At 37.9% G+C, this 24,487-nt stretch overlaps 1 protein-coding gene across 3 annotated transcripts in view; it reads left to right on the top strand.

Annotated features, from left to right (window-relative positions):
• LRP6 (LDL receptor related protein 6) overlaps positions 1-24,487 on the top strand; it is a 176,174-nt gene that overhangs the window by 9,231 nt on the left and 142,456 nt on the right. For 2 of the 3 annotated variants that reach the window (XM_082850867.1, XM_082850866.1), the window contains exon 2: positions 10,832-11,225. The exons of the other annotated variant lie outside the window; for it this stretch is intronic. In XM_082850867.1, coding sequence (XP_082706993.1) covers positions 10,832-11,225 — 394 coding nt within the window. The remainder of the gene's footprint in view (positions 1-10,831; positions 11,226-24,487) is intronic. 3 annotated transcript variants of the gene reach the window in all.

Below are 24,487 nucleotides of genomic sequence, written 5' to 3'. Positions count from 1 at the left end.
TTCTCTGTCCATTCAGGTTTTGTTCTGCATGTTCCTCTTTCTCATTCTGGAGCACTTAGTCATTTTACTTTAGGACCTTTTTTTTTTTTCCTTAAAAACACATTCTGCATATAGAGTTGTTCCTTTCTGTCATTATTTCTATTAGAGTCTCATTTACATACAAGGTTATAACTTATAATTACAGTAACTACTGTTTTACAGAGAAAACTATGAGGTGGATAGTTGTGAACTGTCTGTCATACACCAACGTTTTGTAGTAGACTGGCAGAGTTTATGAATATACATCTTACAACTTCTTATAGCCATGCACTTCCAGATAGTACAACTTCTCAGTGTGACAAAAATGAATATGTTCATTGATAGACTCAAATATGTGTGGCTTCTTGGTACCATGAAAATAAGAGGCAAAAACTTGTATAAACTTGAAATGCTTATGCTTCAGTGTTCTGTTTTACTTAGAAATGACCTAGGTATTTAATGAATATCCATGGACTAACTTAGCATAAGTCTAAGGTTTTAAGTTACTAAAAGATTTTGGAAACTACAAGTTGGCTTATTACAAGATATAATTACTTTTGAAGTACAATTTGTCAGAATAATGATTCAGCTTGACTAAGTACAAATGTCAATAAACCTGTAAAAATTTAGGAAGAACATATTCAAGTAGAATAAAAACCTATTCTTGTGTTATACTTAATGCCCATAACTCAGAAGACATAGGTGTTTTTATTAAACCAACGATATTAAACTGGTCTCATATACCAAAGATTTGCTTAAATGTATGTTAACTTGGATTTTTAAAACATTTGGGTTAGTTTCTAAGAATTTTAATTTCCTTAACTTCTGGAAATCTTAGAAGTACTTTTTATGTGAGCACTTTTGTTGTTATTTTAACAGCTTTATTGAGATATTCACACACCATACAATTCACCCATGTCACGTGTACAGTTCAGTAGTTTTTAGTCTATTCACAGAGTTGTGCCACCATCACCACAATCAGTTTTTTTGTTTGTTTTTGTTTGTTTGTTTGTTTGTTTTTTGCGGTACGCGGGCCTCTCACTGCTGTGGCCTCTCCCTTTGCGGAGCACAGGCTCCGGACGCACAGGCTCAGCGGCCATGGCTCACGGGCCCAGCCGCTCCGCGGCATGTGGGATCTTCCCGGACCGGGGCACGAACCCCTGTCCCCTGCATTGGCAGGCGGACTCTCAACCACTGCGCCACCAGGGAAGTCCCCAATTTGTATTTTTAACTTTAGGTCCCTGAGCCCCTCATGAATCCCTAGGGGGGAAAAAGTGCTAGTGACTACAGGGAATTGAGGGGTTGGAGTAAGAAGGGAAAGGTCTGACAGGGTGGATAGAGGGGTGGAGGAGATTGGGGTATTAAAGGAAGATAGATAAAGGATTTAAGGGAAGGTTGAGGTTGGTAAAATGGAGGAAGGAAGAGAGATGGTGATGGGAAAGGAGAGGTTTTAGGGAGATCCCGTTTCCCAAGGAGGACATTGAAGTTCTAAATTGTCTTTAGTAAAATTTTGCCATTTTTTAAGATACTGGACTGAATTAGGGCTGTAATGGTGAAGCGTGTGGTCAGTGGGAGAAGACGGAGGGCGCTCAATAGAGTGACAGTTACCAGTTGGATTAGATAATTAAACAAGACATAAGAATTTTTTTTTCTTTTTTTTTACATCTTTATTAGAGTATAATATCAGCTATACATATATCCTCATATTCCCTCCCTCTTGCGTCTGCCTCCCACCCTCCCTATCCCACCCCTCTAGGTGGTCAAAAGCACCCAGCTGATCTCCCTGTGCTATGCGGCTGCTTCCCACTAGCTATCTGTTTTACGTTTGGTAGTGTATATATGTTCATGCCACTCTCTCACTTTGTCCCAGCTTACCCTTCCCCCTCCCGTGTCCTCAAGTCCATTCTCTAGTAGGTCAGTGTCTTTATTCCCATCTTGCCCCTAGGTTCTTCATGACCCCTTTTTTTCCTTAGATTCCATATATATGTGTTAGCATACGGTATTTGTTTTTCTCTTTCTGACTTACTTCACTCTGTATGACAGACTCTAGGTCCATCCACCTCACTACAAATAACTCAATTTTGTTTCTTTTTATGACTGAGTAATATTCCATGGTATATATGTGCCACATCTTCTTTATCCATTCATCTGTCGATGGACACTTAGGTTGCTTCCATGCCCTGGCTATTGTAAATAGAGCTGCAATGAACATTGTGGTACATGACTCTTTCTGAATTATGGTTTTCTCAGAGTATATGCCCAGTAGTGGGATTGCCGGGTCGTATGGTAGTTCTATTTTTAGTTTTTTAAGGACCCTCCATACTGTTCTCCATAGTGGCTGTATCAATTTACGTTCCCACCAACAGTGCAAGAGGCTTCCCTTTTCTCCACACCCTCTCCAGCATTTATTGTTTGTAGATTTTTTGATGATGAAGACATAAGAATTTAAAGGAGCTGGGAAGGGGTATTCCCTCGTGAAGAGCCAAGGAAATTCCCTTGTGTAATCTCCATTATAGGAGTTAGGGAAGTTAGAGGAGGCCTCACAGAAGAGCTGGGAAGATTCCCCCTCAAGAGTTAGGGTGTGATTGTCTACTCAGAGAGTCAAAGAAAAAAATTCTTTGCTGGAAAATATCAAGGTAACTTCTTACCATGTTGCAACAGACAAGATGTCTGCAGCACTGGTTAAAGAGTTGAACTCAAGGAAAGATCCCTGAGTCTCTGAGCAGGAGAGGAGTTTAAATGACTCACAAAGTGTCATTATTGAGGTGGGGATGGCATGGGTCCGTAGGTGAGGTCAGTACCCATCCAAGTCATGTCACTCACTATACAGATGTCAAATACAAATAAATTCCTGCTTGGTAAGGCGAGTCTTTATTCACAAAGACTTTTGCAGTAAGGAGAATGACCACAAGGCATGCAGGTATCTCAGAATCAAACCCGAAAAGACTTTACTCTTATATGTAGAAATGAATAGTGCCAGCAGGATATTTGTGGGAAAGTGGGACAAGTGGGTAGAGGTTAGCAGATGACATGACCAGGGCAGTTTTAACAGGAGGTTGTTTTGTGTGTATGGTCAGCTGGTACTTCAGATGAGTCCTTGAGAGAGGATGTTCTGGATTGGCTTGCTTAAGGTTAGAGCTGGCCGGAGTTCAGGGCAGAGAAGCCTGACTAATCTGGTCAGGCCAAGTCAGTGTGTAAGTTGGGCATTTGTGTGCATTTGGCCAGTACTTAATGTAAAATCCTTTAGGGTTTATGACAAGTATGCTTTTAGATCAGTTTCTAAAAAATTCCTTTTAAATATTAATAAATGTTTTTTATATGACCGTCATACAGTGAACTGTGTTAGGGATTCCCCAAATTATTTAAATATTAGTAAATGTTTTCTATGTGACCATCTACAGTGAACTGTTAGGGATTTTCCCCAAATTATTTGAAAGGTATGGCTCCTGTTCCCAAGTGGCAGAGGTCCTAGTTGAAGAAGGAAATATACCTAAAAAAATGCTAATATCAAATAGGTGGTGAAGACTGTAAGGGTGCAAAGAAGGAAAGCTGAGGCAATTGGAAAGATTCTTGGAATAGATAAGGTTTGAATCTGGCCTTGAAGGATTTGCTTGCTGGATAAGGTTAGAGAAATATGGAGCGTGCAGGAAAATGAATACACTCTGGTGATGGAGTATGATGTGCTCACAGTTGATGTGTTAAAAACTAGTTTGTATGATGCAGAGACTATGAAAGGTAAGTTAGAGTCATAGGTAGAAAGCACCTGGTGGAGGCCTGAGGTATTGAGGCTTTTTAACTTTAGGCACAGGAAATCAGAAACCTTTTTGAGTTGGATAAAGTAGAAGCATTAGAAGTAGAAAAGGGAAGGGAGAGTGTTGAGATCATTCACTATTGAGTAGTTTAGGCCTGAGGTTATGAAGGTCTAGAGTAGGATAGTGGTTCTAAGAAATGGAAAAGAAGAGGCAGATTTAAGGACATGCTAAAGGAGAATCAACAAGACAGTGAGTGATTGGCAGACGGCGGGAAAAAGGTGGGTGTCAAGGATGGCTCCATGGCACACCAGTAGGATTAGGAAAATTGTGGTACCATTGACTCTTGAGAGTTTTCTTTGGGGGAAAGGTGATGAATTTAATTTTATGGCAGGAAGAGACGGCCAACTTAGATAATTTTCTCATCTACACTCTGTGTTGTTCCCTAAGTAAGAGTGTAGAAGAGAAGATTATCCAAGTTCACCTGGTTAACCAGCAACTCTATTTGGGTAATTTTCAAGTCATCATCTCCAGCCTAAGCTTCAGTTCTACACATATAACTTCTTGTTGGCCATCTCACTATCCTGTTTCTTGAATCTCCAATGGCTCCTGCCAGGTCTCTGCTCTCAAAAAGCTTTGTTTTAATAAAGCTAACCTTGCTCCCACCAAGAGAATAATTATATTAATCACAAAACCTTACAGTATTGGTATGCACTTCATATAACCGCCCATTAGTTATTAACTCCTTTAGTCTAACTTCCCACCTATCACACAACTGAAACTGCTTTCTCCAAGTCTTTATAACCAAATCCAACTGGCCTTTTCTCAGTCCTTATTCTTCTCTGCAGCATTCAAAAATGTTGACCATATCCCCACCTATGTAGAATGTTCTGCATACTATACTATTATTCCTCTGATCATGCTTCATCTGCCTTTTAGTTTCAGATCTTCCCTCCCACTTAGCAAACATAGGTATAGACTAAGAAAGGAGGCAGGGCAACTTGTCATTTGAGACCGAGGACAAAATAGAGGAGGATGGGTGGGATATAAAGAGATTTTTGAGAAGTTTAAAGTAAGATGTTGGGGATATATGACATTTACCTTGCTTCCTGCTTCACTGAGATTACTTTGTGAGATGATCTGGGATGAAGGATTCAAAGCATGGGATTTGTCTTCAGGAAAGCAGAAAAAGTTCAGAAAGGCACTAGGGAAAGATTGGTAGGAAGTTAATAAAGGAAAATAAGGATTTCTAAGCACCTGTGAAGGTTCACTAAAGAGATATGATGGTGGTTATTTGGGTTATCTGGGTATTAGGAAGTCTGAAGGTAAGTGCTTTGGAGTGGAAGATACTGAGTGCATGGCACATACGCTACAAGTAGGGGCAAGTGTGTGTGGATCCAGTGTATTTCTTTAGTAGATTAAAACAGTATTACAAATCAAATTATACCTTTCAGATGTCCCATTTAATATATTGCTAAGTAGATATTGGTGACAATATTGTAGAAAGTATTGAAGTATCAGAAGGGTGGTTGGACAGGATGCAATCTGGGATTTCTTTTTAATAGTGTGTATAGGTTTATGTATAGTCCTTTAGAAATCCTCAATTATAACCACTACTGCTAACTTAAATTAACTTGTTCACACCCCCGCCCCCCCTTTTTTTGTACTCTTAAGGTTTGTGAGGCCTTAAATGACCAGAAAGGTTCTTTGGATTTTGTAGACCACATATTTAGTAGAAATGTTAATGTTTGACTTGAAAGCCATAAAAGACATTTAGCTGGTACTTAATGCCATATACAGATTTGGTGTAGTTTTCCAAGGAAAGTGCCATAAAGAAGGGTGCCCAATAAATATCAGATTATCATCACTCTTGGATTTTAAATTGTAAATGCTCTGGGGCTATTTCTTAGCCTTGTGCAGGACTTAACATTGTACCCTTAACTAATATTGACCCTTCTTCTGATTTTTATAATTGGCGCATACTATGAGGGGCTCAGTATAAGATAGTGCAGTGAACACTATGTGGACTGATAAATCAGTGTGATGTATGAAGGCCTGAAACGAGCTAAAAGTGAATCTGTGAGGGAAATTTACTAATTTGCCAATAGCAGCTGTAGGGACGCAGAATAAGCAGAAAGGGCTCTTAGTCACTTTTTTAAAAAGCTGTCTGCCCATCTGTTTTTGACTAAGAAAGTTGGACTTAAGCTTAGTTAGAAGAGTTCATGTTGTGCTTACTGATGAAAATAGTGGACTTCATAACTCCATTTGGCAGACACAACCCATAAACTGGCTTAAACATCACTTTTTTCTTTACTGTTTTTGAGCACCTTAATTTTTTTTTAAATTACTTTCTTAAAGAGGGAGTGGTTAGTTTTCAGTGGCACTTGGTCTTGGCTTTGGATGACTGTCTTAGACCTTTAGTAAGTAATTGTGAGAGAAGATCATGTAGATTATTGCATTGTAACTCTGGTCTTATTTTTGCTGCCTCGTCTGTGTTCTTCATCTCAGCCTCTAGATCTGTGCTGTCCTTACGACCACTTGTCTACTTAAATTTAAATGAATTAAGATTAAATAAAATTAAAAATTAATTTTCTTAGTCATACTAGCCATCTTTTAAGTGCTCCATAGCCACATGTGGCCAGTGGCTGTTGTACTGCACAGTGGAGAGAACACTTCTATCATCATAGAAATTTCTGTTGGATAGTGGTGCTCTAGATCTTTAATTACTGTTGATTCCAGGAAAGTAGATGTGAGAAGCTTGCAATAAATGCTTTAAAAAAACCAAAACGCATATTTTGGGTAAAAAAAAAAAAAGCATTTATACTACTTCAGTCCTAACAGCTTCAGCTTTCTCAGAGTTAAATATCTCTTTCGGATAGGCTTTATATTTAGTTTTGGTATTAGGTCTTATTCAAAGATCATTCTAATAATGATATAAAACAGAATAAAAATAGTTGTATTAAGAACTATATCTGCCAGACTGTTTTATTAAGGTATAATTGATAATTCAAGAAATTACACATATGTAAAGTTTAAAATTTAATAAGTTTTGACATATCTATGCACTTCTGGAACCATCATCACAGTCAGTATGATATAGCCATCACCTACGAAAGTTTCCTCATGCCCCTTTATCATCCCTCCTTCTCTTCTTTTCCACCCTCTCTCCCCACCTCCAGACAACCACCGATCTGCTTTTTGTTACAATAGGTTAATCTGAATTTTCTAAAATTTTATATAAATGGAGTATGCAATATATACAGTCTTTTTCTGACTTATTTTATTCTACATAATTATTTTGAGATTCACCCAAATTACATAAACAAATAGTTCATTACTTTTTTTTTTTGGCATGCCGTGTGGCACGTTTCCTGACTGGGGATTGAATCCGTGCCCCCTATAGTGGAAGCGCGGAGTCTTAACCACTGCACTGCCAGGGAATTCCCAATAGTTCATTACTTTTTTTTTTTTTCTTCAATTTGGCTGCGTTGGGGCTTCGTTGCTGCGTGCGGGCTTTCTCTAGTTGCGGCGAGCAGGGGCTACTCTTCGTTGTGGTGCGCAGGCTTCTCATTGCGGTGGCTTCTCTTGTTGTGGAGCACAAGCTCTAGGCGCGTGGGCTTCAGTAGTTGTGGCATGCGGGCTCAGTAGGTGTGGCTTGTGGGCTCTAGAGCACAGGCTCAGTGGTTGTGGTGCACAGGCTTAGTTGCTCCGCGGCATGTGGGATTTCCCCGGATCAGGGCTCAAAGCTGTGTCCCCTGCATTGGCAGGCAGATTCTTAACCACTGCACCACCAGGGAAGTCCCCATTACTTTTTTCTAAAAATTATTTTTTTATACAGATTTTTATTAGTTACGCATTTTACACACATCAGTGTATACATGTCAATCCCAGTCTCCCAATTAATCACACCACCACCACCACCTCCTGCCGCTTTCCCCCTTTAGTGTCCATACGTTTGTTCTCTACATCTGTGTTTCAGTTTCTGTCCTGCAAACCGGTTCATCTGTACCATTTATCTAGGATCCACATATATGCGTTAATATATGATATTTGTTTTTCTCTTTCTGACTTACTTCACTCTGTATGACAGTCTCTAGATCCATCCACATCTCTACAAATGGTCTGATTTCGTTCCTTTTTATGGCTGAGTAATATTCCATTGTATATATGTACCACATCTTCTTTCTCCATTCGTCTGTCAGTGGGCATTTAGGTTGTTCCCAGGATATGACTATTGTAAATAGTGCTGCAGTGAACATTGGGGAGAATGTGTCTTTTTGAATTATGGTTTTCTCTGTATATATGCCCAGTAGCGGGATTGCTGGGTCATATGGTAATTCTATTTTTAGTTTTTTAAGGAACCTCCATACTGTTCTCCAAAGTGGCTGTATCAATTCACATTCCCACCAACAGTGCAAGAGGGTTCCCTTTTCTCCACACCCTCTCCAGCATTTGTTGTTTGTAGATTTTCCGATGATGGCCATTCTAACTGGTGTGAGGTGATACCTCATTGTAGTTTTGATTTGCATTTCTCTAATAATTAGTGATGTTGAGCAGCTTTTCATGTGCCTCTTGGCCATCTGTATGTCTTCTTTGGAGAAATGTCTATTTAGGTCTTCTGCCCATTTTTGGATTGGGTTGTTTGTTTCCTAATATTGAGCTGCATGAGCTGTTTATATATTTTGGAGATTAATCCTTTGTCTGCTGATTCGTTTGCAAATGTTTTCTCTCATTCTGAGGGGTTTTTTTTTTGTCTTGTTTACGGTTTCCTTTGCTGTGCAAAAGCTTTTAAGTTTCATTAGGTCCCATTTGTTTATTTTTGTTTTTATTTCCATTACTCTAGGAGGTGGATCAAAAAAGATCTTGCTGTGACTTATGTCAAAGAGTGTTCTTCCTGTGTTTTCCTCTAAGAGTTTTATAGTGTCTGGACTTACATTTAGGTCTCTAATCCATTTTGCGTTTATTTTTGTGTATGGTGTAAGGGAGCATCCTAATTTCATTCTTTTACATGTAGCTGTCCAGTTTTCCCAGCACCACTTATTGAAGAGGCTGTCTTTGCTCCATTGTATATGCTTGCCTCCTTTGTCATAAATTAGTTCACCATAGGTGCGTGGGTTTACCTCTGGGCTTTCTATCTTGTTCCATTGATCTATGTTTCAGTTTTTGTGCCAATACCATATTGTCTTGATTACTGTAGCTTTGTAGTATAGTCCAAAGTCAGGGAGTCTGATTCCTCCAGTTCTGTTTTTTTCCCTCAAGACCACTTTGGCTATTCTGCTTTTGTGTCTCCATACAAATTTTAAGATTTTTTTTTCTAGTTCCATAAAAAATGCCATTGGTAATTTGATAGGGATTGCATTGAATCTGTAGATTGCTTTGGGTAGTATAGTCATTTTCACAATATTGATTCTTCCAATCCAAGAACATGGTATATCTCTCCATCTGTTGGTATCAACTTTAATTTCTTTCATCAGTGTCTTATAGTTTTCTGCATACAGGTCTTTTGTCTCCCTAGGTAGGTTTATTCCTAGGTATTTTATTCTTTTTGTTGCAGTGGTAAATGGGAGTGTTTCCTAAATTTCTCTTTCAGATTTTTCATCATTAGTGTATAGGAATGCAGGAGATTTCTGTGCGTTAATTTTGTATCCTGCAACTTTACCAAATTGATTGATTAGCTCTAGTAGTTTTCTGGTGGCATCTTTAGGATTCTCTGTGTATAGTATCATGTCATCTGCAAACAGTGACAGTTTTACTTCTTCTTTTCCGATTTGTATTCCTTTTATTTCTTTTTCTTCTCTGATTGCCAAGCCTAGGACTTCCAAAACTATGTTGAATAATAGTGGTGAGAGTGGCTATCCTTGTCTTGTTCCTGATCTTAGAGGAAGCGCTTTAAGTTTTTCACTATTGAGAATGATGTTTGCTGTAGGTTTGTCGTATATGGCCTTTATTATGTTGAGGTAGGTTCCCTCTATGCCCACTTTCTGGAGAGTTTTTATCATAAATGGGTGTTGAATTTTGTCAAAAGCTTTTTCTGCATCTATTGAGATGAGCATATGATTTTTATTCGTCAGTTTGTTAATGTGGTGTGTCACATTGATTGATTTGCGTATATTGAAGAATCCTTGCATCCCTGGGATAAATCCCACTTGATCATGGTGTATGATCCTTTTAATGTGTTGTTGGATTCTGTTTGCTAGTATTTTGTTGAGGACTTTTGCATCTATATTCATCAGTCATATTGGTCTGTAATTTTCTTTTTTTGTAGTATCTTTGTCTGGTTTTGGTATCAGGGTGATGGTGGCCTCATAGAATGAGTTCGGGAGTGTTCCTTTCTCTGCAGTTTTTTGGAAGAGTTTGAGAAGGATGGGTGTTAGCTCTTCTCTAAATGTTTGATAGAATTCACCTGTGAAACCATCTGGTCCTGGACCTTTGTTTGTTGGAAGATTTTTAATCACAGTTTCAATTTCATTACGTGTGTTGGTCTGTTCATGTTTTCTATTTCTTCCTGGTTCAGTCGTGGTCCCCATTACTTTTTATTGTATGGATATATCACTGTTTGTTCATCCATTAGTCTGTTGATGACATTTGGGTTGGTTCCAGTTTGGGTTATTACAAAAAAGCTGCTGTGAGCATCGTGCACAGGTCTTTGTATTGACATATACTTTTATTTCTCTGAAGTAAATATCTAGTCTTTTAAGAAACTGCCAAACTGCTTTCCAAAGATGCTGCACCATTTCACAGGCCCCCAGGAGAGTATGAGTGGTCCACTGGCTCCATATCCTTGCCAGTTCTTGGAATGACCAGGCTTTTAAAAATTTTATCTGACAGATATTTTAACAAGAAAAGACTGTCCTGGTACAATTAATTTCCCCTCTTGCAACTCTTTTGTATTTAAAATGGTGCAAAAATAATGCTTTGTGAAAAGATTTTGCCAGTTTTCTATACATTGATTTACTCTTTATTTTTGATAGTATTTGCTCACTAACACTGATTTGAAACTCAATTTATAGGAACCAAGACATTTCCTTTGTTTTGACTTACATATTTTTCTTTTTTTGTTCTAGCGGCCCCTTTGTTGCTTTATGCAAACAGACGGGACTTGCGATTGGTTGATGCTGCAAATGGCAAAGAGAATGCTACGATTGTGGTTGGAGGCTTGGAGGATGCAGCTGCGGTGGACTTTGTGTTTGGTCATGGCTTGATATACTGGAGTGATGTCAGCGAAGAAGCCATTAAACGAACAGAGTTCAACAAAACTGAGAGTATACAGAATGTTGTTGTTTCTGGATTATTGTCCCCTGATGGGCTGGCATGTGATTGGCTTGGAGAAAAATTGTACTGGACAGATTCTGAAACTAATCGTATTGAAGTTTCTAATTTAGATGGATCTTTACGAAAAGTTTTATTTTGGCAAGAGTTGGATCAACCTAGAGCTATTGCCTTAGATCCTTCAAGTGGGTAAGTTTTGCATCATGTACAAAGGTTATTGTATCTCCTTCTCCTGGCTGTTTTCTCTCCATTAGCATAGACACCCCTTACCTCCAAGAGAAAAGAAACATCAGACCCCAGTTTTAGATTCTTTGGGCTTCTTTGTCAAGTAGATTTGAATGTGGGAAGTTAGGTCATGTTCTGAAAGTAAGGTGTGTCTGTAAATAGTTTTGCGTTTCTAGTATCACTTATGGGATAGCCATGTTTATAGTTCTTGGTTTTTCTTCTGCATTTATTTTTTATAATTATGGGAGGATAATCAGAAGGCAGAGAAGAAGGAATGATAAATGAGTAGTATTTGATAGCTCAAGATTATATAAAAAATCTTCTGAGTCTTGTACCTTTTATTATATACACAATTGTTTTGTAATGCCTAGTGTTTTTTATATTAAACTGATTTTTTTAATATGTCAGTGTTGAATGAAAAATAAAAATTAGGTTATTAAATAACTCACTTTTAGTTAGCTAGACATGTATTTGCCATAAGAGTTTATTTTCTTCCTAAATATTTGTGTTTTTATTATATATATATATTTAGTGCAGATATTCTCTACAGAACCACTGATTTTTCAGAAAGCTGTCTCTAATTTGGGCAACACAATGTATAGGGATACCATGGTATCCTATTACTTTTTTTTTTTTTTTGGCTGTACCGGGTGTGGCATGTGGAACTTCCCCAACCAGGGATCAAACCCGCGCCCCCTGCAGTGCAAGCGCGGAGTCTTAACCACTGGACCACCAGGGAAGTGCACAAGTTTATTTTCTAATAGAAGAGAAACTTAAAGCTATGGGCAGATCTTACTATAAAATGTGAACTGTATCCTCAGGTGCTTCTCTGTTACTGTGTTTCAGTCCTGCCATATACAATTCCTTGCTATTTATCTGTTGAATACAGTGTCATGCCAGAGTCTGTCATGGCTAGGTATAGATAACTAAACATGAACCTGAAATGAGTTACTAATAATTGTTTAAAATCTAAAGATAAATAACCTGTGAATAACTCTTTTAGTACTTCATTTTCTTTGACTTTCAAGTATATTGGAATGCTTTAAAACTCATTTATAGAAGGCAGTGGATTAATATTATGTAATAAATTAAAATATGGGAAAAATGAAAGGTTTATATGTGCTCCTTTCTCTTGATATCAGACCCTTTTTGGTGACAAAAGTTAAAGAAGATACAATGTTATAGGAAAATGAAAAGCCTTTTCTGACTATGAAAGATAACATGGGCAATGGTGAGTGAAATTTTAGGGTGAGAGGTTCTAGAAAACACATATTATGTATACTTTATATAATATGTAAAAAATGTCTTTTTAGAGGGGCATTAAGAGGTATCTGCTAAAGTCAGATGGTCTTTTAATAGAGCATCAGAAAATATTGTACTGACTCTAGTGGTAGGAAAAAGGTTTGTGTGTCCCAAGGAGGTCACAGATGTTGAATGTGTGGTAAACTGTATTGATTGAAGAATTTGCTTCTTGAGAACTTGCAAGGTATTTTTGAGAAATGGAATCTGTTTTGCCAGCCAAGTTCGTTAAGTCTCAGGGAGTGTTGAAATGTTTCTGAGGTTACTGCTTCACAGAACACACAGGGTTTTGGTGCTTTCAGTGGTTATTAGGGAGTAATACGTTGATGAAAAGTTCTTTTTTTTTTTTTCCATTTTTGACAGATTCAATCTTATAACTCTAAGGGTGACGATGGAAATTTCCCCAGATATCTGTTAAATGGTTAGTATGTTCAGAGCTCTGCTTTTTGTGTTCTTCTGGGGGAGAGGGGGAATATCTTTAAGGATTTACTATTTTATTTAAGGAGAGAAAACTTAGGAGCGAGAACTTTTCCTTTTTCAAAGCATGTTTATTTGCGTTATGTAGTATGTATGTGGAGAGGGAAAGAGTGTTAAAGGAATTACAAGGGCCACAGAACTCTTAAGGAGGATGGGTGGATAAAATAGCTAGATTATCACAATTCTGGAGTAGCATCTTATTTCTATAAGGGATAATGATTACGTGATTGTACATAGTCAAGGGAGATGAATTTATAGGCAACTATTGACTATTCAGGAGCTGATAATTTAATAAGTAAATGAATCATTCTCATTTTGTCCCCTAAAACTGAGTTTTACTTCTGGGTGGCAGGTCTGATAAGTGTCTTAGGAAGTAAGTTTGCCATGTGATTAAGAAGTATTTACATTAGCGTTTCCGTGGCTTGAATATTTACTAATATTTAAAGTTTGAATTTGCCAAAGACTCAGCTGGTAAAGGATACTGGAAGAATCAATAATAATGTGCTTTGAAGGTAGAAAGTACTGTTATTTAAGCTTCTAAGGGATGTTCAGTGAAGAATATGTATATTTTTCCTGAGGCCTAAATGGGGGTGTGGTCAAACACTCAAAGAAATGTCTTTCATTATTTTTGATGTCTGTAGTTAGTGTTGAGTGTGTTTGTGTGTGTAAATTCACTTTCCCCCCCCTTTAACGGTTCTTTTAAAATTTCTTTTACTTTTTGGAAAGTTATTTTGTGGCAGATGGCTAATTTTTAAATTGTGCAACTGGAAGCAAACAGAATGCAGACAAATGGCATCATTTGGTAATTAGCATGATGAAGCGTATTTAAAATTATATTTTAAACTCATGCATTTAAAAATATATTTTATCAAACAGTTTTTCGGTATTAACCTTAGGTTTTATGTTAATGCTTTTAGTTTTAATGGAGTAGTAATTTTGGATTGAGTATATCACTTATCAAACAGAAGAGATGATTTTCAGATTTATTTTTTAGGGGAAAAATGAAGTTTGCTTTCCAGAGAAAGTACATGAAAACAGAGCTGAGGAAAAAGGTGGCTTTATCAGAGTTCCGGGATCCTGGGTTATGAGGTTCAGAAGAGCTGACTGAGCTCTCTCACAGCAGCTTATGTAAAAGGAAAGCTATTGAATGACTGGTATTGTTTGAACCCTGGGAACTGGTGCAGAAATCTGTGTGCTTTTGAATGTATGGAGTTCTTTGTGCAGTCAGTCCATTTAGCCTAGACTGAAGGAAGATTTTTATTTCCCTCCCTAAATTTGGCCTCTGTTAGTCTGAGATTTTTTTTCTTTTGAGTGACTGGCAGTGTAGAATTCTGAATAAGGAGCAGGAAAACGTGTGTATGGAAATTGTTCCAGAAATGAACAACCATAGTTATAGAAAACAGTATCCTTCCTTTATAGTGAGAGGTGGTTCCTATGTGGCTGCTCCTAATGGGGGAGCTCCTTAATCTGATCCACAGTGACTGTACTAATCTTAGTGATGCTGAGGACCTGCTGTTTCAGGTACAAATAAAGCAGTTCTAAGGGTTTTTTGGTTGTTAAGGATCTGTTCCTATTCCACATCATTTTGGATATTTTAAAAAGTTAAATTTTAGTGATTCAGTCTGAAGTGAATTCATACTGAATAGCTTTGAGTGATACGTATTTTAAAAAGTACATTTTTATCATTGTTAAGAATAATATTAACAACACTAAAAGTTCTGCTTTAAAAATGCTTGCCGAACTAGTTCAGTGGAAAAAGAATGATTTATAATTTCCTTATCAATTATGTACGTATAATTGTCATGACTTGAGTATGTTTAAAAGTATTTAATATACTGGTATATCCCAGGTGACTAAAATAGTTCCTGCCACATAGTAAGTATTCAGTAAATATTTTTGAGTGGCTGGACTTTATATTTTCTTTTATAATTCTATTAATTATCCTTGTTAGGGACATTTGTTTTCTAAGCAAATGTAAATTTTAGTATGGTCCTGTGAATTCTAAATCACTATGGCTTTGATTGCAGTTGTTAACTTAAAACATAATTAAGATTTTTAGTCTTTTCATTTGAAGTTTTCAAGATCATATTTTATAAAAATACACTCACTGGAGCATGTTTCATGTCACATCTTGCTCTGTTATTTACCAAGCAAGTTACTTCATTTTCTTGGACCTCAATTTCCTCATCTGTAGAATGATGAGTTCCTTTCAATTTTGACATTATTTAAGTTTTAAAAGTCAGACATTTAAAGAAAGTACTCTAATTTTTAATTTATTTTTATTTTTGGCTGTGTTGCTGTGCGCAGGCTTTCTTCTAGTTGCGGCGAGTGGGGACTACTCTTCGCTCTGGTGCGCAGCCTTCTCATTGCGGTGGCTTTTCTTGTTGCGGAGCACGGGCTCTAGGCACGCGGGCTTCAGTAGTTGTGGCATGCAGACTCAGTAGTTGTGGCGCAGTGGCTTAGTTGCTCCGTGGCATGTGGGACCTTCCCAGACCAGGGTTCAAACCTGTGTCCCCTGCATTGGCAGGCAGATTCTGAACCACTGTGCCACCAGGGAAGCACTAAGAAAGTACTCTAATTTTAAAAATCGTATTTTACAATTACATATTCAAGTCTAATTTAGGTATGTTACACTTAGAATTGTGTTTCTGCCGAACAGATTCTTCTTAAAATTTTGTTTCTACTGCCCTTATTGCGTATGTCATCACACTTTTTTAGGGTTGTTTCACCTCTAGTTTAAACCTCTTTTCTAGTTCCACTTGATGTAAACTGAAAAATATTTGAAAATGTTGAAGGATTCTTTTTGTATGAAGAATGGAAAATGTGGCCCATTACTTTTAGGCAGACTATATGTATTCAGATATGTTTGGAGATAGGTGTTTTTGAGATTACCTAAAAATTGAGAGAGTGTGTAAGAAAAGCCACTAATCCAGGAAATCTGGTTAATAGGTTTAGCTTTACTAGCCTCTGGGATAGGAATCAAGGCCCTTGGAAGTGAAAACTTTTTTTTTTTTAAGAATAAATAAATGTGATGAATGGGTGATTGGGATTGACATGTATACACTGATGTGTATAAAACTGATGACCAATAAGATAAAATAAAAATAAAAAAATAAAATTCAACAATTAAAAAAAAGAATAAATAAATGTGTGTATATTTATATGTATTCTTAAATGTTAGTGTTGGTCTTTCCTCTTACAAACATCTTAACCCTCATCCAATTTTTAATTCTTTATATCTAGTGATATACATCACATCTCAAATTGAGTTTTGATTATGTGGTCTGATATTTTTATGTTCTGTATCTCCAAGGCCCACTTTTATTGCAGGAATGTTGAAAGGGAGTATTTGCAGTATGACCTAGCCCAGTTCTTAATAGCTTTCTTTGCTAAAAGCTATCCTTGCTTGCAGCATTGACCTTTTAATTTATCCTTAACAAGGAGAACAATGAAATTTTATGTGAGTAAAGAATAGGATACCTTTAACTGAGTTCTCTGCATTTTGGAGATCTTACATACCCTTGCTGTATTCCAGTATGATTGGCTCTTTAGAAATTATAGCAAATTAGTTTGATTGCTCCTGGTATTTCTGTCATTGAACCTTTAAGATTTTGGAAGGAGGAGTCTGTGATAGCTAATTTGTGAAGTAGGAATAAAATGATTGTCTTGAGTATTTTATTTTTTTGCAGCATTTGATATTGATACCATATTCCTTTTAGAAATTTTCTCTTAAGGCTTTCTCATTTTTATACTGTTGGTTTTCCTACCACTTGGACCACCCTTTTCCTTTCTTTATTAACTCTTTAAGCTTAAAATGCATCATTTTCTATATTCTTTTCCTAAGATCATATCCATTTCCATAGTTTTTGCACAGAAGCAGATAGCCAGTTATCCATGAAGCTCCATATCCTGAAGCACTGGTTCTGAGTATGAAATATCTTTCTCTGAACTCTCAGTAACTTACATTTTTAAAAGTGTCCTGGTCAATTGGGGAAGCCTGTTTCCTGCCCATTAAATCCTGGGACTGGTAGGGAATTTTAAGGAACTTCTAGCTAAATGCCTTCACTTTTTGGCTGAAGAAACTTAGGCCTTTGGCTACAATAAGAGAAAGTCAGATTCTTGTTTGAGATTTTCCAGTTCCACGTTCAGTGCTTTTTTCATCACGAAAGGTATCTTGCTGAAGCCATGTTTTTTTGCACATTTAATTACTTTAAAAATGCAACATGGTAGCTTTATTTAAAGGAGGATTTTTATAAATTCTCTGTTTTTAGATTTACTCACTGTACTAATTTCTTATTTTACTATATTTTTTTGCATCCCACTTAATCCATTTGTGTTCAGCTTCCTTCTGCTTGCAGTATGTTCTTTAATATTCCTTTCAGCAGAGGTCTGTTGATGGTAAACTCTTGATCTTTGTCGAAAATGTATTTATTTTGTCCTCATTCTTGGAATGATAATTATTTGATATAGAATTCTTTGTGATAGTTACTTGCACTCAGTACTTCGAGGGTATTATGACTTTAATTGTTGCTGTGAGAAGTCTGCTGTTTCTAATAATTGTTGCTTGGCAAGTAATTTATTATTTTTTTTCTGGTTGCTTAAAAGCAGCCCTTAAACATCCCTTAATTAAAAAAAATATTATATTTATTTGCCTTATTTATTTATTTTTTTTGGCTGTGTCGGGTCTTAGCTGTGGCGCATGGGATCTTTGTTGAGGCAAGCCGGATCCTTTTCGTTATGGCGCACAGTCTGCTTGGACTTCTTTCTAGTTGCGGCGCCCAGGCTCCTCTCTAGTTGTGGCGTGTGGGTTTTCTCTCTCAAGTTGTGGCACGTGGGCTCAAGGGCGTGTGGGCTGTGTAGTTGTGGCGCACAGGCTTAGTTGCCCCGCAGCATGTGGGATATTAGTTCCCTGACCAGGAATCGAACCCATGTCCCCTTTATTGGAAGGTGGATTCTTTACCCTGGACCACCAGGGGAGTCCCTAAACATCTCTTAATTTTTTTTTTTTAATTAATTTATTTTTGGCTGCGTTTGGGTCTTCGCTGCTACACGTGGGCCTTCTTTCATTGAGGTGAGCGGGCTCATTGTGGTGGCTCCTCCTGTTGGGGAGCACGGACTCCAGGCGGGCGGGCCTCAGCACTCGTGGCTCACGGGCTCTAGAGTGCAGGCCCAGCAATCGTGGCGCATGGGCCCAGCTGCTCCGTGGCATGCGGGATCCTCCCGGACCAGGGCCCGAACCCATGTCCCCTGCACTGGCAGGCGGATTCCCAACCACTGCACCACCAGGAAAGCCCAATTTTTTAAAAATTAATTAATTAATTTTTTATTTATTTATTTTTGGCTGCATTGGGTCTTCCTTGCTGTGCGTGGGCTTTCTCTAGTTGCGGCGAGTGGGGGCTACTCTTTGTTGTGGTGCGCGGGCTTCTCATTGCGGTGACTTCCCTTGTTGCAGAGCACAGGCTCTAGGCGCACAGGCTTCAGTAGCTGTAGCATGCACGCTCAGTAGTTGTGGCTCACGGGCTCTAGAGTGCAAGCTCAGTAGTTGTGGTGCACGGGCTTAGTTGCTCTGCGGCATGTGGGATCTTCCCGGACCAGGTCTCAAACCCGTGTCCGTCCCCTGCATTGGCAGGCGGATTCTTAACCACTGCGCCACCAAGGAAGCCCCATCCCTTAATTTTTGATATTTTGCAGCTTTGTTCACTTTGTGTCTAGATGTGGCTATGTTTTTATTTATACTGCTTAGAACTCTTGTTTCTAGAATGTAATCATTATTATTTATTAATTCTAGAAAATTATTATCCATTATTTTCTTACTTACCCTTCATTCTCTTTAGTTGCCTCTGGATCTCCTGTTTGATGTATGTGGACCATGTAATTTTCTGCTCCTTGCCTCTTAATCTTGCTTTCATATCTTCTGTCTATCTCTTGAGGCCACTTTCTGGTTAGTTTTTGTACATGCCTTCCAGATAATTAATTCTTTCTTCAGCTGTGCCTAATTTTACAGTTTGAGTCAGTTAATTTTTTAATATCAGCAGTTGTATTTTGCTTTTCTAGAAGTTCTTTGTGCCCCTCATTTAAAAGACTTATTATGAGAAAATGTCAGCCTACATGAAAGTAGAGAAAATAGTGTTATCAGTAATATTAGACTTATAAAAAAGTTACAAAAATAGTGTATAGTTCTTGTATAACCTTTACCTAGCTTCCCCTAATATTATATTTTACGTAATCATAGAATAGTTATACCTTAGATCAGGAAATTAATGTTGATACAGTACTGTAGACCATATTTGAATTTCTCCAGTTTTCCCCCTAGAGTCCTTTTTGTGGACTAGGATCCCATGTCGCATTTAGTTGTATTTCCTTAGCCTTTTCCAATCTGGACATTTAACCAGTCTTTGTCTTTGTAACCGTGACTTTTTGAAGATTACTGGCCATTTTGTAGAATGTCCCTCATTTAGGATTTGTTTGATGTTTTCTTGTGATTGGTTATACATTTTTGGCATGGCAGAGGTCGTGTTGTGCTCTTCTCTGGGCTTCATATCAGCAGGTGCATGATGTAGATACTGGCGATGTAACATTTGATCACTTGCTTATGGTGTTGTCTGTTAGGTTTATTTATTTATTTATTTTTTTGTATTTACTTTTTCCCCCCTTGTAATAAATATTTGAAGCTATGCAGTTATCCTGTTTATCGTACTTTTCAGCATTTTTTGATGGTTTTTGCCTGCAACAATTATTACTGTGGTGTTTGCCAAATGGTGATATTTCTAGTCCCATTGTTCCTGTTACATGCATTCTCAGTTAGAATTCCATCTTAAGGAAGAGCTTTCCTGTCTTTACTATTTATTCATTTATCCAATTATTTATACTAGTATGGACTTGGGCATTTATTTATTCTATAGGTTATAATCCATTAGTGTCATTTATTTCTTGCTTAGGGTTGTCCCAGGTTTTGCCATTGGGCGTTCCTTCAAGTTTGCTCCTGTGTCCTTTTGACAGTCCCTCATTATTTTTTAAACCCTTTTTTTTTTTTACTATCTGCATAGCACAAGATGTTCCAGATTCAACTTGTCCTTCTGCTTCACCCTTAGAATCAACCGTTTCTCCAAGGGGCTCTGTTCTCCTTTGATTGGAAAATGGTACTGAGAAATTACGATCTGGAAGCTCGGTGTGTTCATACTGGATTTTCATTGCTTTTAAGTCCTCTCAGTGGACAGAGTTAAGAAATACATGTATGTATATACATACACCTAGTTCTGTGTGTTTCTATCTGTATCTATATATTTAAAAAAAGGGTTCGTGTTGATAGCTCCAATTCCAATCCACTGCTTACAGAATTGTGTTATAGTCTTCTTCCCCCACACCATTTGTTTGGTAGGTTATTTTTCCAGTCTTTGATAGTGAGAAACCTGGTTCTCATTATCCACAATGTATTTTCTTATTTGCTCAATCCTAGTATACAAGAATTTCAGAATTGCTAACCTCTACTCTTGTGAGAAACAAATTTATTATCTAGAATACACTACTATGAAAATACTGTCAGTAGAGTCAAAATACTGTTTTCCAAATTTATTTAGGTACTTTCTTTTCTTTCCCACCCAATGCAGTGTGGCATTTGTAATATATTTATTACTGTTTGTGTTCCACTTTGAATCCCCCCCGCCAATATCCTGGTTGATTTTAATTATCAATTTATTTTGGGGTTATGTGAAATAATTACCATGTTTCTAAGAGTTAGAAATAACACGAAAAGCTTTACTCAGAGTAGTGTCCGTCCTCCCTGTCCTTCTACCATGGTCCCATTTTCACTTTCTTTCCAACTTGTTCCCATTTGTCCTCTAGGATATCTTATTATCATTTATTTCTGGTTTTATCTTCTTGGAATTCTTTTTTGCGCAAATGAGCTGATACATATAAATTTTCTTATTATATTCCCTTTTGTTCTTACATGAAAGAAATACTAAAGACTTTTTTTGCACTTTCTTTTTTAACTTAATAGTATATCCTGAATGTCACTTCGTATCATTTCATAGAGCTCTTCCTCATTCTTTTTTTTTGATACTGCCTAGTATTCCATTGTGCAAATACAGCATAGCTTATTCAGCTACTCTCCTGTGTTCAGAAATTAAGGCTGTTTTGTTAGCTGAGGTGTTCTAAAGCAAATCACACAGTGACATCTCACTTTATGTTGCATCTCTGAAAAATAGACATTTTTCTCCATAACCGCAGTACCATTGTCTTCCACACACCCCAAATGCACAAGTCTTTAATATTATAGTTTACTTATTCCATATTCTGATATCTTTCATAGCCTCAGAAATGCTGTTTTATAGTTGGCGTGTTTGAATTAGGATTTAAAACAAGGTTCATAAGTTGTATTTGATTATGTCTCTTTAAGTTTCTCTAGAACAGTCCCCCCCCATCTTTTTATTCCTCTCAGTCTCTTGACTTATTGAAATGATTCTACAGTCGTCTTGTAGAATGTTCCAGATTTTGTTTTGTTTTGTTTTGGTTTTTTTGCGGTACGCAGGCCTCTCACTGTCGCGGCCTTTCCCGTTGTGGAGCACAGGCTCTGGATGCACAGGCCCAGTGGCCATGGCTCACGGGCCCGGCCGCTCCGCGGCACGTGGGATCCTTCTGGACCGGGGCACGAACCCGCGTCCCCTGCATCGGCAGGCAGACTCTCAACTACTGTGCCACCAGGGAAGCCCATAGATTTTGGGTTTTTTAAGAGTTATTTGGATGTTTGACTTATTTTTATTCCTTTACATTTCTTTCTGTCTATTTATCTATCTATTTATTTTTGTCTGAGTTGGGTCTTTGTTGCTGTGCGTGGGCTTTCTCTAGTTGTGGCGAGCAGGGGCTACTTTTCGTTGCGGTGCACGGGCTTCTCATTGCAGTGGCTTCTCATGTTGCGGAGCATGGGCTCTAGTTGTGCGGGCTCAGTAGTTGTGGCTCACGGGCTCTAGAGCGCAGGCTCAGTAGTTGTGGCGCACGGGCTTAGTTGCTCCACGGCATGTGGAATCTTCCCGGACCAGGGCTTGAACCCGTGTCCCCTGTGTTGGTAGGCAGAATCTTAAGCACTGCGCCACCAGGAAAGCCCTCCTTTACATTTCTTGTAAAATTAAAATTTATGATAGGAGGCTTTGTTTGCAACGAATTCAGTGTTTTGGCATAAATGCTTCATGGGTAGTATTGAGTACTTTGTATTCATCACATCAGAAATGTTTTGTCCTACTTATAGTGATGCTAATATTCAGTAGAATCAGATGATGAAAGTTAATATTCGTATTATAATATTGAGCTTTTCCTCTTATATCCTTCATGCAATCTGTGAGATGATCCTTTTGTACCATGCCAATATCCAGTTCCTCATCTGTTGATTGTTTTAACATCCACTGAGTATCAGTTCTTGTATTGTTGTGTTAGGGATGTCTGTTACTGTTTTATGATGTCTTGTCCCATGTATTTTAGTTTATTTTTTATGTGTTTTAATCATTTAAATTACTTATAAATGTCCATCATATTGTTCACTTGTCTGAAGTTCTTAGAAATCCACTTCTGTTCTTTGCTATATTTGCTGATTCTTAAGGTGAACCGTTTCCTTAGGTGTTTTAGAGTTCTGAATTGTGAGCTGATCTTCATAGGGGTTGTCTATGAGAATTCTGAGTGGCTTCTTGGCGGAGCAGCGGGGGGCGCGCGTATTACTCCAGAGAGGTTTGTTTTTGCCAAGCACCCTAGAGGTGTTTCCAGGGACTGCTTTATTTTTAAACTGAAGTATAGCTTACATGTACTAAAATGAACAGATTTTCAGTGCAGTTTTGACATGTGTATATACCTATGTTATCACCGTGTTCAAGCAGAGAACATTTTTTCTATTTAATTTTTGGAATTTGGAGTTCCTGTACAACGTAGATAGAATAAATTCAAACTCTAAACCTATGTGAGGGCATCTTGTGATTACAAAGTCTTTGGTGATTTTTCCCACATTTTCAGAGCCTAGGCCAAGACAGAAAATTTCTTTGCCTCCTTCTACCAATGGCAGATTTTTTTACTTCCTTGTTCCCCAAGGGTCTGTGCTTTGTGCAAAAATCTTCTAACCCAGTGCTTCTTGTGTGTCAGGGCCTTGTCTTTTTCCCTGCTTTGCCACTGAAACAGAAGTTCCTCAGTTTCTGAGACGAGAATAACCTGCAGGGTGGCTGTAGCATCAAGCGTGTGCTGCTTTTTATTTCCCTATTAATTTTTGGCTCTCTAAGAGATTTCCTCTACTTTCATACCTTAGTTGTACATTTAAAGGAGTGTTTGTGTATTTTTATTTTGTGTATATATGTGTATCAGTCTGTTTGGGCTGCTATTACAATACGCCACAGACTGAGTAGTTTATAATGATAGAAATTTTATTGCTTGTCAGCAGCGGTCCCCAACCTTTTTGGCACCAGGGACCGGTTTCTTGGAAGACAGTTTTTCCACGGGGGGTGAGGGGATGGCTCAGGCAGTAATGCGGGTGATGGGGAGCAGCAGATGCAGCTTCGCTCACTCCCCCGCCGCTCGCCTCCTGCTGTGTGGCCGGGTTCCTAAAAGGCTGTGGACCGGTAGTGGTCTGTGGCCCAGGGGTTGGGGACCCCTGGTGTACAGTTCCGGAGGCTGGGAGGTCCAAGATCAAGGCACCAGCTTGGTCCACTTCTGGTGGGGGCCCTCTTCCTGGTTCATGCACCTTCTTTCTGTGTCCTTATGTGGTGGAAGGGCCTAGGGGTCTTTCTGGAGCCTCTTGTATAAGGCACTAATTCCATTCATGACAGCTCTGCCCTTATGCCTAAGCACCTCCCAGAGGCCTCACATTCTAATACTATCATTTTTGAGGATTTCAGTACAGGAATTTTGAGGACCATAGCAATGTGTAAATCAAGTAAAAAGGCTTACCAGTGGTTCTAGGTGTTTTGTAACAGGAGGGTTTTCTGGTTATGCTGTTATCAAATTACCAGAAATAGAAATTCTAACTTTTATGTTTTTAAATATTGCCTTTTCTTATTGTGGATATATGTGCATGATAGTTGGGCATTATTCATACTTACTAATATGTGTACTAATGACTTCTTTTAATTATAGGTAGGATTATATAAATAACTTCAAGGATCATGAAGTGGTTTATGACCTGGTATAGATCTGGTTCAGTTAGATTTATGACTCAATTCTAAATGTTGTCTTAATTAGTCACCTTTGAATGTAATACATCTTGTAAAGGGTGAAAATGTATCCCTTTTGTTTAACTTTATTGAAACTGACCATTTCTGAGTATTTTTGTTAGGGGAAGCTGGATTCAAATTAAGTATACATACTAGATTAGGAGTCTGTAAATATTTTGGAAAATATATTATTTTTTCCTTACCTAATCATAGAAATTATATGCTTGGGATTGTAATAAATTTGTGTAAAATGGCTGATATCTAGTC

This window comes from Leucopleurus acutus, assembly GCF_964270905.1.
Source record: "Leucopleurus acutus genome assembly, chromosome: 11".
NCBI lineage: Eukaryota > Metazoa > Chordata > Mammalia > Artiodactyla > Delphinidae > Leucopleurus > Leucopleurus acutus.
The sequence above is the reverse complement of the archived record's forward strand: the minus strand, read 5'-3'. Positions and strand labels throughout refer to the sequence as shown.